Source organism: Erigeron canadensis, chromosome 5, assembly GCF_010389155.1.
Source record: "Erigeron canadensis isolate Cc75 chromosome 5, C_canadensis_v1, whole genome shotgun sequence".
Taxonomy (NCBI): Eukaryota; Viridiplantae; Streptophyta; class Magnoliopsida; order Asterales; family Asteraceae; genus Erigeron; species Erigeron canadensis.
The window spans coordinates 15,846,490-15,866,430 of record NC_057765.1 but is presented as its reverse complement, the minus strand read 5'-3'; the positions used below and the strand labels follow the sequence as shown (position 1 = coordinate 15,866,430).

Below are 19,941 nucleotides of genomic sequence, written 5' to 3'. Positions count from 1 at the left end.
TCACCAAATGGTAATAAAAATCAAAAATAAAAAATGGCAAAGTGAGAGTTTCGAGTTACGATGCCACTAACAATGGAGAGCAAGAAGCACCACCACAACGCCGCCATCAACCACCATACCTTGGGTGGTCGCCGACCAGGTGGGGGTGCCAGCAACTAGGCAGGGGGTGGCCCGAAGTTACCCAACAAAGGGATTTCGAATCGTGAACCCGATTTCACAAAAAGTTCCACCGCAAACAATGGAAGCAACCACAATCGTCCACCACCGCGGCTCGTGTCGACGTTGGATGTTAAAAAAAGCTGCAATTAACACTGACGATGGTAGCCTTGGGTCCAGGGTATTTGGAAAGCAAGATCAATGAGTGAAAAAAACCGTAACCGATAAAAACAATAAAACTTCAAAAAAAACCCACTTCAGACGGGGATGATCGAACGGAAAAAAACATGTATATGTACACTAAAGATATACTCACTCACTCCAATAAAGCTTGTGATTCCTGTTCCTGGCTTCATTTATTGGTAGACTGCTATTTTGTTTTTCCTTTTCAAATGTTTTTCTGACAATGTGTATGCAACTATCTGTGCGGTCAATGGGATACCAATGTGTATATCTATATGACCAAATGGATATGGGCCTTAATGGGGGTCATTATTCCCAAGGAATTATAGGCCAAGTTATGTGTGATGTGAAATTGATTTCATATATAAAACTATAGAAGCGTCATATATTGTTGTTTGTAAATTAATTTTATCGGATGTAAATCACTACCATTCCCTTTTTTTTCTTCACTGGTATTGGACTGGTGGTGGTGATGGAATTAGGTATATTATTTAATGATTAGATATATGTATGTATACATCTTAATTGAACTTGTTTAGATCAAGAAAGAAATGAAAAAAAGACATTTTATCGAAGTTTGGTGGTGATAGGAAAAAGAAAGTTGGATGAGGATGGCATATGTATAAGTTATTATATCACAAATAGTCCTTATAGTTGGCAAAAAGACGACACGTGGTATGCACGTGAGGGGTTTGACTGTCAAAAACTAACCGATGTTAGTGTCAGGGACCACTAGCAACGAAAATAAAAAACCAAGGGACTATTAGCAATGGAAAAAAAAACACAAGGGGCAAAATGCAAATATGAATAACCACAGGGACCATTTGTGACATTTTCTCTTTTATTTATTTTTGTTTATTCACGTCAGTAATTGTTTGATACACGTTCTGTTGTCAAGTCAAAATAACACCCCTTTATCATAGTTTTATTTGTTACCAAACCACAAAATGAAAAAAGTGAGAAAACCACCACCAAAAAAAGAAAAATAATAGTAATAGTAAATAGACAATCCTCACTCTGAAAAGTTTGAAGCGTGAATCTAATGTCACTCTCATTTTTTTACACTTGTTAAAACAAGTGATTTGCCTATGTCCAATTGGGATCATAGTCTTGGTTTTCGTACATCCCACGCTCCCATGGAAGTCCATAGACATCTGTCATACCTACCCAAGAATTGGACTCTGCGGTTCCGTATCCATAGCTGACTTCGTTGCCAGTTGAATAAATTTCCTCATGTAACGATGTCGTTTGTCGAACTTGAGTCCATGGTTCCTGCCGATGATATGGTATGAATTGATCTTCTATTCCAGTGGAAGTTGCAGAAATAATCAATTCAAATTGATTGCTTCCTCTTTCGTGGTTTTTATTTGTGTGCCTTGTTGAACTTTCTTTGATATACTGGAATGGTGCTACTATATATCATAAAAATTAATGGATCAATTAAATGAATTTAAGTAGAGGTGAGGTGACCATTTCAAAACGTTAATTAGTTATCTTATATCTCTAATAGTTAGGTAATCTATTTATTTATAAATATAAGTATTGCTGCGATGATATTGTTTTGACTGACATTCTTTTTGTTATATGTTAGTATATCTCTAAGTCTGTCATTAGAAAAATCTATTTAAAAAATATTAACCAGTGATTCCTGCTCACCCGACCTATAGGAGAACCTTTGGTTTTTGATAACCAAGAAACCTGGAAAAAAAAACCTAGTATTTTACCTGATGTTACGGAATTGGAATCAGGATCTCCAGCGTGAGTGTATGGATGAATATGAGCATTTGCACATGAGTAGTGTACGTAATGATTTGGGTCATGATAAAAATATGGGTAGTTGTTAATTGGAAAAGGATGCTTGCTCAAATCGAAAAGCCTGTTGTCACATTGAAGAAGCTTCTCATAATGCTTATCGAGAACACCGGCTGGAAAAATGACCGAATGTCGTCTGGAAACAACATTAAAACACATCTTTAGAAATTAGGACCTGTAGTATGCGACAATATTTATAAGAAAAAACTTGGTAGAGTACCTATAAACCGATGCTTGGCCTTCAGTAAAATCTGTAGTTTGTTTCCATTGTGTATGTTTTCGTGGTTGGGGATTGATCTCTCGACCGAATTGTGGTGGTTGGTTTAACTACGAAATATGTTAATTTTGTCACACAAACGGTAATATACAAAATCAAAATAAGTCGAATTAATAAAAGATATGAAGAAAACCTCGATTTCTAGACGTCCATGGTGGCCTTCGTATATATAGGCTCTAATGGCTGAGATTTCTGACCATTGTATTTCGATCTTATTCTTTAGAGGTCCATCGAGAAATTCCCAAACTAATTTTTTCTTTGCATAATAGAGTTTGGCAACTAATTCTCCTTCGTTTCTTGAAATTCTCTGCACATGTATAAACTAAGTTAACAAAGTGTATGCGTCTTTTCTGGTGGTAAGGAAATACATATGGGGAACAAAGGAACCAAGGTAACACTCCAGTGAGAACAAGTTGAAAATAAAAATGGTGAGAACACTTAAAAACATCATTTTCATGCATTAAAAGTCCATAAAACTAACATGGTGCATAACTAATTATCATTATTTAACACTGTATTATTAAGAATTTTTTAATGAAGAAAGGAAAAGATTGGGAAGGGAAAATTTATCAATTGCATTTTTAAAATTTTTTAAAAGTTGTAAAGGAGGGGAGAGGGGAGGAGAAGGAGGGGAAGTTATAGTGAAATTGTTCCAACATCTTTCCTATCAAAATTAGGATGATTTATTCCCCTCCCATTTCCTTTCCTTTCTTCATTAACCAAAACTAAAGAATACAGTCTAAGTGTTTTATAACACATTGATCCGTCAAAATAAAAAAATTTACGTTTTTTGTTGGATGCATCATTTTGATGAATATGCATCCATGCACAAAAAAAAAACATGATTTTCTCGATTTTGAGAGACTAATGTGTTGTTAAACACTTAAATAATGATAATTAGTTATGCATTATGTTAGTTTTATGGACTTTTAATGCATCAAAATGTAGTTTTTAAGTGTTCTCACCGCGTTCTTAATTTAAGACTGTTCTTATTTTATTGTTCCACTATATATATATATATATATATATAGTGAAGGGATCAAGTGAGAACCAACATATATGGTGATAACCGTGAGAACCATTGAAAAATCATCTCCATGGGCTTGCCCTTAGAATTAAGGGTTATGCCCGTACCGTAACAACCATCAGTATCTCTTGGATCGCCGCCCATCAAATTTATACCATTCCTATATGCGTCCGGTGACAACCCTTTTAGAACGGATGTAGGGCAACGCCCGTACCGTATACATACGTTTTAACACGTAACCTATATGAGTTTTTATAAAAAAAAAATTTTTAAAAAAATTTTTTTTTTTTTTGAAATGGGTTTTTGTTAAAAGAAAATAAAAAACAAAAAAATTTTCAAAAAATGAAAAATTAAAATTAAAAAAAAAAAAAAATCACACAAAAAAGAAGAAAGTGGAAGGAAAACTAATGGTTTTCACAGTTCTTTTCATATATGTGTTCTCACATTAACCCTATTTATGAGTATACAATGTAAAGAAGGATAAGATGACACAATGATTAGTAATGTCAAATTTTAAATTGTTAAAAGGGGTAAATGAGTTTATAAAAGTAATAAAACAACATGGAAATCACATAAAGGTGTATTGATTGGATTTTATTTCTTTTCCTTTTTTTTTTAATCTTATTTTTCTTGAATTGATTGTGGTCGAACATGTTGCTCTGGTGCAATATACGAAATCACAAAAAGACGGGGTTTTGATAACATATTATGAAGAATGATGCCATTTAAAGGTAACATTCTGGTAAGGACAGCTTAGACATGGTATGAGGTGGTCAACTGACTGAGGTCTGATTTTTTAAGGGGTCTGATTTTTTATTTTTTTTGTGTATATATACATAAAACAAGGTTTTTTACCCGTACGATGTGCGGCTGTTAATTTAAATTTTATTAAAGTTTTAATATTATCAATTAAGTTTTGTATAGTTAGCATACTATTATATGGAGTAATATTTATGTTTATTTTTCTAAAAGTACATGAATAAAAAGTAAAATACTTATTGCATAATTAACATATAAGATACGAAATTTTAGTGAGAATATGTTAGGTTACAAAATTCTTAAAATTCAGTTAAACAACCCAATTTATAAAGATCAACTATTAGTTCACGATAAACATATAAATTGACATGGTCGTTTCGATCAATATTTGTTTGGCACGGTCAAAAACCAAAATAAACGTATATACCAACATGGTTGTTTTTTATCGCTTTGCCTTTTGATTGACACAGTGAAAAGACAAAGACATGAAGAGCTGAAAATGAAGAGATTTAATGAAACATTTTAGATTGATTTGATTAAATAGTTAGTTAATTATATTCGAGATTTTATTTAATTATTTATGAATATCATACTTAATTTTTTTTTATCTAATTATATATCCAATAGATTAAACCTTTCAAATAACAAATGATATGAAAGATTTAGATATTATATCTTATGCACTATTGATAGATATAAAATTAGTTATGGTGTAATAAAAGTTAAGACTATAACATCCCATTATTTTTGTAAATCAATATGTATCACCGCACTCATTCAAATAAAATATATATTAGTAAAAAATACATCATTTGACAACAAAATTTGTAGAGTAGCATTTAAGAAGTAAGCAAAATCACTTTTTAAAAACTTTTAAAAGCAACAATCACCTACGAAGGCATTTATATAACTATGGTAACACTATTAGAAGATAATAATATATTGAAAACAATAGCAAATAAAATATTATTATTATTGTTATTATTATTTTATTATTATTTATAAACATATTATGGGAAACAAATATGGGGATGCCGTGTAAGAAAAATCCAATATGGGGATGCCATATAAGAAAAATTCTATTATTATTATTATTATTATTATTATTATTATTATTATTTTGTTATTATTATTATAAACATATTGTGGGAAACAAATATGGGGATGCCATGTAAGAAAAATCTTACGTGTCAATGTTTAAAAATAGGTTTAAGTTGAGGTGGATGCCTTTAAAATGTCAGGATAACTATTGTTTTATAATGTTTATAGATATATATGTTTTTAACTAAGTTAATCACAAATCTTAACAATTATCCAAAAATTATACCTTGATACTTAACCAAAAAAAAGAAGCCCACTTACAATCTTTTATGGATAAAAAAAATAATATTACACCTCTTAAAAAAACTAAATTTGTGCTGCTATGTATGTTGTCTGCTAAAGCCTACGAATCTACGATCAATTGTATGATTATAAACTATGAAGAGTTGATAACCAATTTTCTATGAAAAATGTCAGGATAACTACACGAATCATCGGCTAGCTATTACCAATTTGTTTTAAAAAAAAAGGAATGTTATATCAATAGTATGATTATGTATTGTTTTCTTAATTTTTTGAACAATAACTTTTGTTAAGTTTATTGATATAATACTTATCGTCATTTTTATATCTTAATTTATATAATTATAATTGTTGCACCTGTCTTCTGAAGCTTTTTTTTCCCTTCGGTCGAGGTCCATAATTCCTCTGGGATGACACTGCATTTAGGTAAGAACACTCTTAAAATAAAAATGGCGAGAACACTTAAAAACATCATTTTCATGCATTAAAAGTTCATTAAACTAACATAGTGCTTAACTAATTATCATTTTTAAGTGTTTAACTATACATTGATCCATCAAAAGCGAAAAAATTCCGTTTTTTGTTGGATGCATTATTTTGATGAATATGCATCCAAGATGGATGCGCAAAATAAAAAACATGATTTTTCTCGATTTTGATGGACCAATATGCTGTTAAACACTTAGATAATGATAAATAGTTATACACTATGTTAGTTTTATGGACTTTTAATGCATTAAAATGTAGTTTTTAAGTTTTCTCATCGTGTTTTTATTTTAATGTTGTTCTTATTTGATTGTCCCCGTTTGGGTGGATCTTAACACAAAACATAATAATAATAATAATAATAATAATAATAATAATAATAATAATTGTAATATCCCAAACATTTTATGTTTGACTATTTGACTTTCCGTTAGTTAACGTTGGGTCCGTTATGTTTATGTACCCTATAAGGGATTATGTGAATAAATGCATATGTGGTTATTATGATATGATCAATGTGATGATTAATGAAAGTAATTGAAGTAAAGTTAAGTAATTAAGTGCTTGTTAGAATGTTAAGACTCCCGGTAAGAAAGTTAGGTTATGAAAGTAATGTTTATAAGTCGAGGGATCTAAAGTAGAACTTTAGGAGTTGATGGCCAGGGGTTAAGTGGCAATTAGGCATCCCTAATTGTCATTCTTCTGCACTATTACGTGATTGAGACCCCATAGTCGCCCCCTTCCCTCTTCCATAGCAATCCTTCATCGAATTCTTCCGTTTCGTGGTGTTTCGAGCAAGTTTTGTTAAGATCTTGAATTCCCTAAGTCATCTACAGGTAATATAGGTAATCTTCCCTTTGAAATCTGATCTCATGAGTCAGAGATAAGTATTCAATCCAGGCCATGGGGTTTGGGTTGGGTTAATTGATTAAACGTTTACCGATTTCATGTTTTCGGGTGATCAAACGATTGCTATATGTTAGCCAATGATTAAAGGTTTCAATGATTGATTTGAGTCATCAAAAGTATCATTAAAAAGGTCAATTTTATGTCCCCAGGTCGGGCTAAGGGTTTGAGATCGAATGGGAATCGTTTAGAGCAAGTTTAAAAGTTGAGTTGCTGGTCGGCACCCTAGGTGCAACGCACCAAATGGGTGGTGCGACACACCAAGGGCTGGTGCGATGCACCTGTATCTGGCTCTCTACCCGTATACTTATTACCAAGCATTATGCATCTTATGACTCATCCTTTTTCTTATCTATAATCAAAATACACCATATAATTAATTAATTTCTCCTTTACACCCTCGTCAGTCAACGATGTCCACTTAAATGTAATCGTCATCGTCATCATCCCCCCCCCCCCCAAAACACACACACACATTAAATATTAATTAATGTATATTAGAAGTGTCCAGAGTATTTAGATATCCGAATTTTGAATATCTGAATTTTGTATATCTAGAATTTCGGAAACTGATTTTCACTATTCGAATTGAAGACCGGATATCCGAAATATCTGAATTTTTTAAAAGGATTATACTTCAAATTTATAAAATCTTTAAATATCCATTTAGGTTTCTTAATACTTTAATTGTCATATTGTATATTTGTAACTAGGTGGTTCACATGCCGCCTGTTGGGCGGCGTCGATGTTTGAAGCGTGTAGTCATATCTAGCCGGATGTTTTTGACGGTGACATTAAAAAGAATGCAAAATGTTTTTAAAAATTTCAAAGAAAAATTATAAAATTACAAAGAAGTCGTAAAAAATATGTTAAAAAAACAAAATGTTACAAAAAAAGAATACAAAAGTTATAACAATAACAAAAAAACAAAATTGGTACAAAGTAATAAAAAAAATGTAAAAGAAAACCTAATTTTAAAATAAATACAAAAGCCTAAAACATAAATGGTATAAACAAAAAATAAAAATTTAAAAATTCAAAAAACCAAAAAAAAAAAAAATTTTTGGGGTTTAATTATATAAAACCAAATTTATATACATAATTTGAGGGAATAAAAAAATTTAAAAAGAAAATAGGAGGGGCTGAAAAAAAAAAGGAAAAGAGAATGGGTTCAAATTACCAAAAAGACAAAACTAAAGACAAAAAAAAGAAAAAACATAAAGGGGGAGGCCTCAACCACTCCACCATTTCACTTTTCTGAATTATAATTGCTAAACATATTATATATACTGAAACTGCAGAAAAGGATAAAAGGCTACTGTTCACATTCAACTCCTTTATTATAGAAAATCACTAGATTTTAGACCCGTGTCTGACACTGGACACGGGATTTACGACATTATCAATATTAGATATTCATACATTTAAGTCATAAAAGCTTATAATTTTGAAGATATAGGGTTTTAAGTGTTACACTTTTCAAGTTGTAGTACAATAATCATATGTTCGTCACTGTCATTATTAGCTGAGACATATTGATGAAATTGTTTGTCGTATTCATTTTACAAGGCATATGTTATAATAATTTCTCTATTATATAACTTTTTAAAATCAGTTGTACTCATAATGTGATATTATTATGAAAGATAATTAAGAATTAAAATATAAATATACTTTTGATCATGTATTCGACATTCAAGTATATGTATGTGAACATGATGCGGACCTATAACACACATAGGTTTATTTTCAATCACCTGTCCTATGATAATTAGATAACAATTAAGATTGTTTTCATACTCTTTGATAACAATTAGGTTTCTTGATTTGAGTGACAATTGTAATGTTAAACATTAATACGCAAAACCTAATATACAAAAAAAAAAAATTATGTACCTTTTTTATTTGAGAGATATGATGAATTTTGAATAGAGTTCATATTGACTTTGATTTAGTATTCAAGTAACCCTGTGTTGTAATCATGTTTTGTTTTGTGACCATCTCATGTTTTGTGATTCCTATTATGTTTAGGATAAGGAAGTTGTATATCGTCATTTGTTATTATGTTTTGGATATGTATCTACAGTTCAAATTGTGTTTATATTAAATATTAAACTAAATATTAATATTTATAATTTATAAAAATCTAATCTAATGTTTGTTAATAAGTCATTAGGTTTTGAAATAATTTTTTGTAGACAATATTTAATATATTGAAATTTTTTTTAACAAATTAAATGATTGTAAGTTTTATAAAAATTTCTCAAGTTGATTGTTAAAAATAAATATAAATTAAGTGTTTAGGTCTAAAAAATATAAATTATTGATGGAAAACAAAAAAGTGAAAATTTATGAGACTTTTTCTACGAAATAATATAAATACTAATATAATAATATATTTTGGATAATGATTAATAGGATTTTTAATTTATAGTTAATCTAAATGATGACATAAGCGAAAGCCAATTTGATAAAATTGAGCGATTTGATTGGTTAATAAGTCATTAGTTTAACTGTCTTATGGTATATATTAAGATTAAGATACTTGTTTAAAAACTTTCAAAAACCTAAATATAAAATATTACATATCTATGTACTTAAACAATGTAAATTATATAAAAAGATCACTAGTTTCAAGTCACAATTTGCATAAAGATGTGTATAATCAAGTTTGAATTTGAAGTAATAATCTTAAAAATACAAATGATGTAATATATTTTCCTATAGATATTGAAAGTAAAAAACGAAATAGACTAATCAAATACGTACGTACTATCGGATATATGAGAAGGTTTTAAGTAAAATAAAACAAGTATTAAACTAAAACAATAGGTTTCTTTTTACTAAAAATCACCGTGCATCATGAAAATCATCGTGTATCAATTGTTTCGTGAATCTTCGTGCATCAATCTAACCATGATCTAAGAGTAAAGATCTTGTCTTATTTGTTTTACATTAATACTTGTTTTACAATACCCAACCCTTATATGAGAAATATTCAAAATTTCAAAAATCATTATCCAAACCAAAATTATGAAAAATCAGATTTCAAAAATTTGAGTATCTGAAATTTCAAATTTCCAACTTGTCAAATAAAATTGGATTAAATTTTTCGATTTTTAGATAATAAGATCGGTAGGGATAGTTTTGAACTCCTTACTCATACACATTTTCAATATTTTAATACACATCTTTTAATGGTCACGTTCCAAAAGTATAACTTTAGTGTAAGTGTCAAAATAATCTGATAGAATGACACGTCAGATGCTCATTCCTTTTTCTGTTTCCACCTTAATCAATTACTTTGTATCATGGAAAAAAAAACTAATGGAAACAAACCTTCCAAGAACCGATCTGCAAGAGAAGAGCAGGGAAATTAGAAGCCTTCAATTTCTCAGGAGTTGTAGTAGGCTGAGACTTTTTTTCCTTTTCCTTAGATAACGTCATTTCTACCAAGTTTAGTAGAGACTTTGACTTCCTTAAATTCAAACCAATCGGACTATCTCCCTAAACAAATTAAATTTACAACAAGATGACATAAGATAACTTTATAAATGATTCACCCACATAATGCTACCAGGATCTATGCAAGAAATCAAAGTTAATCACTATTTTTATAGTCCCCTACATATCCAAATATATGTGGTGTCGTATTTATGAACTAGTATGACATTAGACATATTACTTGTACTCAATTGTTTTGAGGTAACATATATGCTTAATAGGGGGTAAACTCTCTTACTCAAAAAATCAATCACTACAAATTGTTTTATAATCATCGTTGGAAAATTTGCTTTCAAACGACCCTGCAAATTAATGCGTGTTTGTTTTGAGACTTCGAATGAGATCAATATTTCATTCTTGATCCTTGTTAGCTAACATGATAGAAAATTTTACGTACGTTAATAAGGTGACATGAGTAATTAGTAATTTTTTAGTCTAAATGAAAAAAGTTAAGGAAAGCATGTAATTACATTTTCATCTATTTTGGTTTATAAGATATAATTAAGTAGAACATGAGAAAAAAATAAAGAAAGTAAAAGACCTGAGGACGCAGATGGAGATTGTAATTGTTGTCTGTGGTTTGGTCTAAGCATGAAAAAATTCTCGCATTGGTGCTGCTTCCTTCATGATAACGATTATTATGATCGGAAGAGGCATTATTGTCTACCCAGTTGCTGTAGTAATTTTGAATATTATCATCACTATCCCTCATTGTTGCTGATTAGTGTGCACAGGAAAAAGCAAAATTTGCAAAATATTTGGATGATTATGACGATAGTGACTTGGATTCGACAACGTGGATTGGAGGATTATATAATGGAGTTGAAGGCGAGGGGGATTTATAAGGAGGTTCTGGGTCCATTTTACACTTGCGTTTTGTCTTAGTCATCCCACTATTAAAAGACTTTGAAGTGTATTAGATGAGTTTAAAATTTCTTTTTATTATTATAATAATAATAGTTGGGGTGTGCTTTGACGATTTTAGGGTAGTCATTATGAAAATCTACATATATCACAAGTACTGATATAAAACAAATAAAATAATAGGTTTTTATTCACTGAAAATTGCCGTCCATCATGAAAATTATCGAGTATCAATATATATATATATACATGTGCTGCATGAATCTTCGTGCATCAATTTTACCAGGATTTAAGGGTCAAGATCTTATCCAATCTGTTTTACTTTAATACTTGTTTCACAATAACCAACCCATATATATGTATATATATAACACTCCGGTGAGAACACTTTTAAAATAAGAACGGTGAGAACACTTAAAAACATAATTTTGTTCATTAAAAGTTCATAAAACTAATATAGTGCATAACTAATTATCATTATTTAAGTGTTTAATAACACATTGATCCGTCAAAATAAAAAAAATCACGTTTTTTGTTTTGTGCATCCATCTTGGATGCATATTCATCAAAATGATGCATCCAACAAAAAACGTGATTTTTTTCGATTTTGATGGATCAATGTGTTGTTAAACACTTAAATAATGATAATTAGTTATACATTATGTCAGTTTTATAGACTTTTAAAGCATCAAAATATAGTTTTTAAGTGTTCTCATTTTAATTTGGTTCTTATTTGATAATATATATATATATATATTATATGGTGGCAATCAAATGAGAACCAAATTAAAATGAGAACAAATGAGAACACTTAAAAACTACATTTTAATGTATTAAAAGTCCATAAAAATGACATAATGCATAACTAATTATCATTATTTAAGTGTTTAACAACACATTGATCCGTCAAAATCGAAAAAATCATGTTTTTTGATGGATGCATCATTTTGATAAATTTGCATCCAAAATGGATGTACAAAACAAAAAACGCGATTCTTTCAATTTTGACAGATCAATGTGTTGTTAAACACTTAAATAATGATAATTAGTTATGTACTGTGTTAGTTTTATGGACTTTTAATGCATAAAAATGATGTTTTCAAGTGTTCTCACCGTTCTTATTTTAAAAGTCCATAATATTAACACGGTGTATAACTAATTATCATTATTTAAGTGTTTAACAACACATTAATCTGTTAAAATCGAGATATTTAAATGCATATTAATCAAAATGGATGCGCAAATGATTTTTTTATAAAAGTTACATTCCGAACCTTTTGATATTTTCAAAATTTCATTAATTATTTAAAACTTATATATATTTTTTAAAATTTTACATGTCCCATAAATATAGTTATTCTTGTTACCTCCGTCAATCTCACAAGCTTCTTATCTTTTGTCGGACTACATTATTAGTTAAAACTATCTTTCAATAATTTAAATAATTACTATTGGAATGAAATGGGTGGGTTATCTTAGGATTATCTTTTAATTAGGACCATTAGATACAAATCTCAACCATTCATTTTTTTTCTCTCCTCAAATCTCAAATCCTGTTTTCCAGAATTCGGCGACATCTCTTGCGATGGCTGCGACATCTCCGGCGAGAATCAGTTTCATTTTCGGGAGGATACGGTATGGGCGTTACTCTCATCCATTCTAATGGGGTTGTCACCGGACATATATGAAAATGGTATGGATTGGATGAGCGACGATACAAAAGATGGTGACAGTTTGATACCATACGGGCGTAGCCCTTGCTGCCAGCGCCGACGCCGTGGCTGGGGTGGTCGGAGATGATGGTAGTGGCGGTAGTTGTCTTGCCTGGGAAGAAGGGAGAAGGAGGAGGTGGTGGCCGGAGATGAAGGTAGTGGTCGGAGAGGAAAGAGGAGGGAGGAGAAAGAGTGAGAAAAAAGAAAATGAATGGTTGAGATTCAAAGAGAGAAAAAAATGAACGGTTAAGATTTAGTCATAATGTTCTTAATCTAAGAATGGTACTAAAATAACTTTCTCTTAGAATGAATTTCTATATGTTTTGTATCATAGTCTCATTGATTGTTTTATATAACTATTTTAATCCTTTATATATTATTTGTACATTATTATGAGCACTGTTAATATAATTTAAATCTTGTCTTATATTAATTTAATGATGATTATCATATTTCAAATGACGTTGTTTATTATATTTTATATATAATAAATAGAGTATGATTTATAAATATTATGTTTCATTAGTCATGTTAGAACATATTTGACATATATTATATATTCATCATAGCTTCATAATCCAATAGTTTTTTTATATTAGCATAAACTATGAAAAATACTATAATTGTTAATTACTTTTTATCTACGTTTTCAGTGAGCCTCGTACAACATATGAGTATATATCTTTACTATATTATAAAACAGATTTTCTTTAAATTTTCAATATTAAACTTAAATTTTCAATATTGATTGTAAGTACCTCCCTAAAATGTCCCTCTTATCTATTCTATATTCATCTAAAAATAATAATAATTATAATACCCTTTCTCTCTTCCTAAATGTAACACCCGTCGTTAAAAATATGGATTTCCAAAACTTTCGCCAAACGACGTTAAAAGAGAGCGAAATTAAACTTTAAAAGTCCAAACCAGCAAAATCTGTTTGGTTTATTCATTAAATGGTGTTACTAGCCATATCATTAAAACAAGTTTAAATGGAAATCCATCGGTTGCCCAACATTAAACAACCAATATTATAGTAAGTACAAGTCATAAATATCTAAACATAAATCAACGTCTAATGCGAGCAACCACTATGGGTAAACTATAGCCAGCTTCAAGATCATCTACCCATGTCTCACATTTTGTCATATCTACTTACTCACTATTGTTGGACCTGAGGGCACAACACATTTTTAAAAGAGCAAGTGTTAGCTAAAGTATTAGCTAAGTAAGATAACACAAAGTTTATAAAACATTTGTCCATTTAAAACATTATAGAAAAGTCATATTTCGTCTTTAAGGCACATATCATCACAAGTCATCAGATATATCATATCACATCTTGCATTACACATCTTTCATATAGGATGGTCCATCCTAAATGTGCCTAGTCATCTTTGCATCCCACATATAACATCTGAACATCTTTGTAGTTGTGACATACGTCATGCTTCACATATAACATATACATCTTTGTATGTGTAACATAAGTCACACCCGACTAGATGGACAAACCTTACGGCTGTACATCATTGTTGTTAAGGAAAGACAAAGTCGATCCAACTGAGTATATCGTTTAACCTTTGCGTGAGTGGTTAGTTACTCCACCCGGATACACTCAAACATAACTATGCCACGGGGAGGTATCTAGATTCCCTCACCACGTGACCACGTATTGTTGGAATATGATCACGTTATAATAAACACATGTCCGGTCTTTACTTAAGCCTACGGGGTTATACAAAATGACACATTAACTTTATATATTTAATTAGTATATTATAGTAATATATTAATTAAACGATCACTTGAATTATTAATTAAACTATGTTAAAGGTTTAATAGTATTTAATTAATTAAAGAGGAAGGATTAAATTGTAAATTAGAAGTTTCCTAATTGTATATGGAGGGGGGGGGGGCGAAATTCCTTAGGGAGTTTCCTAATCTCACTCTAACTTGTTCACCAAGTCAGAGAACCCTTCTAATTAATCCCTTTAAATAGAGATCAAGGGTTAAGGGTTTTTCATTCATTCAAGACAATTAGTTTTGAAAACCCTAAACAAATCTCTTTTTCTCTCTTCTCTCTCTCGTTCGGCCGTGAGCAAAAACCCAAAGGGTTTTCGGTTTTGGGGTTCGACATCAAGGGGAAAAACACAACGGGTTTGTGAGTTCGTGATCGGGTACTAGCATACGATATAGGGGTGTCAAGTGTTCGATCAAAGAGGGGTTTTAGTTTAGACCCTACAATAATAATTATTATTATTATCAACATTATTGGAAACTTTGCATAAAGGTACACATATTCTATTCATTACTTTGTTAATTAATATGATTGCATAAACGTTTATTTTCCTCTGTGTACTCGTGATTTGTTATGTGTTTATGTTCTTATATTCTAACACGTACACACTAGCTCCGAAGAACTAATATGAGTTAAGCTTAACACAAGACTTTGCATATGTTCGAGACTTCTTTATTATATTAGCTTAGGCTACACTTTCACCTAAACTAATCACGTGTATTTTTTCTTTACTTTATATTAGCTTAGACTACACTTTCACCTAAACTAATCGCATACATTTTTCTTTACTTTAGGGCCCTTAATCGTGCACGTGTCATGGCAAACCTATAAAAGTCTAGTGACTAGGTGTTCAAGCCATGCAACCAATCATAAGACATATAAGCATCAACATATCGTCATCACATATTAACATCACATCGTCAAATCATAAAAATCCGTATCAACATGTCACTGATATCATCATATTGGTATAGCATAATTACATCATATCATCATGTTATATCAGCATCATTTCATCTTAACATGAGAGAACGCTTTATCATATCGTTTCATAATCATTTCGTCATATCATCGTGGTAATGCGTCATCATATCATCAATTGCATTGTAGCATCGTATCATTTTATTAACATAATATCTTATCATATCAGTATCATGTCAATTTATGTTTATATCATAGACTTTTCATGTCATCACATACTTTATTCCATCATATCAACATATCATAACAATACATATCATCTCATATCATTGGGTAGCATCTCAGGCTTCAATATTCATATACATAGCCCATATCACCTCCCGTATAATCCCGAATACCCATAAGCAAACAAGATACCATTTGGGGAATTTATTATATGAAAACTATGTTTTTGTTGAACCCTCAGCGTGTCAAAGTAATGTATCTTACCTGATGACGAGCACAATGATACACCAAACACAAGTTAACAAGCTTCACAATTATCTTGAGTGACCTATATTGAGTTCATAGTCATTAAACTTGCATAAACCCTTCCTGATAAGGTTACAAAACCATCTATTAACTTAGGTACACTTATAGGACCCTTAAACGCTTGTTTTAGACCTCAACTGGACTTACAGGCACTATATGCGGCGCATGCTTTGAATATGCATCGCATATTTGCTTCAAAAATCACCCAGAATCCTCCCAGGCCCCGATATGCGCCGCACATAAATTATATGCGCCGCATATGGGGTGCTGGTCGAAAGACTAACTCGCGCCCTTCACTTGCAGGCAATTCTCTGACCTCTAGACGACCAAATGAGTCAAAACTTAGTTCTTATGAAATGTAGGGAATTCAAATACCTTTCCAGAAATATAAAGTTTGACTCTTGAAATTCTCTACTGAATGATTTATGAAATTTGCTAGATAAGTCTGCAGAATTCGTCCGAAACCTGACCATTTTTGAAAATCGACATTTTACGCATATCTCTGTGAAAAATTACAGAAACAATTGTTCATATCGAATTTAGGGGACACATAGAGGTTTTCAGAAATGTAAGATTCATCTCCTAATTCGTTCATACAAAGAAGATATGATTTTTGGGGTATGATTGAAGTTTCAGACCTAATAAACCCTTTGTTTTGCAAACAATTTCCACCACCAAATATTCATGTCAAGCCACCACGACCTCTATAGTTCATACACATCAAATTAAGACTTATTTATCATTATGAAATCTTCAATTGATTCATGGATTGATTATACTCATTTTTCAATCGACACCCGAATGACCTAAATCGACTCACAAACGCAATCGAATCCAAATCAAACTTCAAGAATAGATGTGACACTCATATGAAATACATAGTATCATCAAAACATCATCAATATCACTTTCTTACCTGTAGGAAATCACTAAACCTCAATTGATCGAAATAAGGATTACCGAACGACCTGAAATCACCGATTCTATCAATAAAACATATTCAATTCATCAAGACCATATATGAACGAATTGAATAGATGAATATAACCAAAAGTCAGTAGGTATTACTATCCTTACCTTAAATATGATTAGAAATTCGATCTACAAGCGTTTAATCACTCCGATTCAACTCGAAATCAATGAAAACCAAGCTATGGAGGTTATGGAGGCTCATACCAAGAAAAACGCACATACTTCTGAAGATAATGAAGGATTAGGGCTGCCTAAAACCTATCAAAACCGTCCCCCTCTTTGCAAAATGACTAAAGTCCCCCTCAAACTAACGAACCGGGAACTCAAACGACCGATGAAGCACCTTAATTACTATCCGACAACTATAATAACATCTTATGACCATTAGTAACTAGCTCAAGTATTACATTTATCATTCAAACACCAATAGTTAATTACTTAAGCATTTAAGAAACTAGCGATGTCAAAGTCAACTAACGCTCAAAGTCAAAGCAATGATAGAAAAGTTTAGGATGTTACATTAAATCTCAACCAATAATTTTTTTCTTTCTCATTCATGAATCATTTTATTCTTTTAATTCATTCAAAATCTTTTATCTTAAAAACCGTACATCGATAAATTATAAAAGTTATATGGGTGTTGTTAAAATTTCATGCTCTTTCATTAGAGTGGTCAATCAATATACTTTCGACCAATATTAAAATACGAAAGCTGAGCCCGTACGGCTAAGGGCGGAGCCCGTCAGGTAGATGACACCATCAGCGCTGCCGCTATTACATCACCACCTGGCCATCAACTCCATCAACGCCGCAACGCGCGGGTACTGTTCTTATATATATATATATTAGTGCTCAGGCCCGTCTAATGGAAGGGTAGTTTGAATATATATTAATCAATGCTAAAAAATTGGAATTGAAGTATATAAAATAGAATCCGAATAAAATTAAAATACCTAAAAATAAAACATAAAACAGTTCAAATATGGTAAAAAATTGAAGAAGTAATGCGTAATAAACTAATCTTTCGGGGAAGCTTATCATAAATATCGGAATCATACTCATTATCTGAATAATCAATATCAAACGTAGGATCATCTTCTGATTCATCTGAATAGTTCTATTCACTTTCATCATTGGATTCGTCACTATCATACATGTCGTTGAAAAAAGATTACTTTTATATTAAACTATATATCAATCAATAAACATAAACATATATTAATAATTAAAAAATAAAGAAGTTGCATTGCGTACGAAGATCAAGTACTACTTCGTGATGGGTCAGTTTCTGCTCCATAAATTTCTATAATATTATAACATCCCAAAAACTTAAAAAGTAAATTAAATGAATTATTATTATAGTTTTAACATTAAAATAATTTTCTAGTAATTAAATTTGAGATACGGGGTTAATTTGGTTGGAATTTTAGTGGATAACGGGTATTTTACCTGCCAAAACTCAAAGGGGACGTGGCATAAGGATGAGATGCCAGCCACCACTCTCTTTTGCTTGAGTCATTTCTCACTTCAACTAACTTCACCATTTTCTTAATTTCTTCCTCATTCCAATTCTTCATTTCTTTGAGATTCTTGTATACACTTGAATCAAAGAAACTTTCCCAGTGATGATAATAACATCCAAGAATTCTATCAAGTTAAAATTGGGAGATGGTGTCATGCATATATGTGTATATGACAAAAATTATAAGAAAGGAGAATAAGGAGATTGTAATTCTTACATTCTAGTTGTCATTGCTCAAAGGTATAATTTTTATTCTAGGGTTCATGCAAGTAATTAATTTGGGTTTTGATGAAATGGGTCATTTAGATTAATTTCAATTTAGGGTTTTTGAATTGATAAGAATTGGGGGTTTTTCTTAAAATGAATTATTTACTTAAAATCAAACGAGGTTCACGAAAATCGATAAATTGGAGATTTTTAAGTGAGATGGCTATGTTGTAATGGAGCATATTGATATGTGGTTGCATGAATATTTTGATAAAAGAGTTTTTAGTGATTTTATGGCCATGATGTTGTAAAAGTAAATTGAGATTTTGAAAGAAGCCAACTTTAGAGAATGATGAGAATGTGAATTTTGTAAAAGTTGGTTTGGGCATTGAAATGCTAGTAAAGATAGTAAAGTATGGCTTGTTAGCCTTGTGTATGAAGTAATTGAGCTTGATGACCTTATATGTGCAAATTGTGAATTATTGCTAGGTGGAAAGCAATATGATTGTTAGATAGTTATCATGGATTTGGTTGTCGCGAAGGAGGTGTGTACTCTTGCATACGGTTATATGTACGTTGGGTCGATTACCATATGATGGTGTATTCCGTGTGTGGTAATCGATTTGGTGTTAGGGCCTAATTAGAGATCGGGACCTAAAAATCCCATAGTTGAATTGAGATGAGGCCTAAGAACCTATTGTTGAATTGAGATAAGGCCTAAGAACCTTTGAGGCCTAAGAACCTCTTGAGATTATTGTTTAGCGTATATGGATCCATGTATGTGTTCTTAGTGCAAAGGTAAGTATGCAAGTGATGGTATGACGATGCCATTGGCTACATGTGATAGTCCTTTGTGTTTTTTTTGCCCTCCTTCGTGTGTATAAGCGTATGCAATGGTGTTAGTGCAGTTTCTGTACACCTCCGTTGCAATGCAATTCATGAGATGGACTATATGAT

At 31.0% G+C, this 19,941-nt stretch overlaps 1 protein-coding gene across 1 annotated transcript; it reads right to left on the bottom strand.

Annotated features, from left to right (window-relative positions):
* Positions 1 to 1,237: 1,237 nt before the first annotated feature.
* LOC122601239 lies at positions 1,238 to 11,166 on the bottom strand. Its single transcript, XM_043773998.1, has 6 exons — positions 10,996 to 11,166; positions 10,290 to 10,457; positions 2,562 to 2,735; positions 2,372 to 2,478; positions 2,064 to 2,287; positions 1,238 to 1,751 (listed from the first exon to the last, which is right to left on the bottom strand). Exons 1-6 carry the CDS (start codon positions 11,164 to 11,166, stop codon positions 1,426 to 1,428), a joined length of 1,170 nt encoding a protein of 389 aa, XP_043629933.1. The 3' UTR covers positions 1,238 to 1,425.
* Between the last annotated feature and the right edge of the window lie 8,775 nt (positions 11,167 to 19,941).

Coding starts and splice junctions, on each gene's coding strand:
- LOC122601239 (XM_043773998.1), bottom strand. CDS start 11,166: ATGAGGGATAGTGATGATAATATTCAAAATTACTACAGCAACTGGGTA. Junction 2,736..10,289: donor TGCAGATCGGTTCTTGGAAG/GTTTGTTTCCAT, acceptor ATACATGTGCAG/AGAATTTCAAGAAACGAAGG. Junction 2,479..2,561: donor ATGGACGTCTAGAAATCGAG/GTTTTCTTCATA, acceptor CATATTTCGTAG/TTAAACCAACCACCACAATT.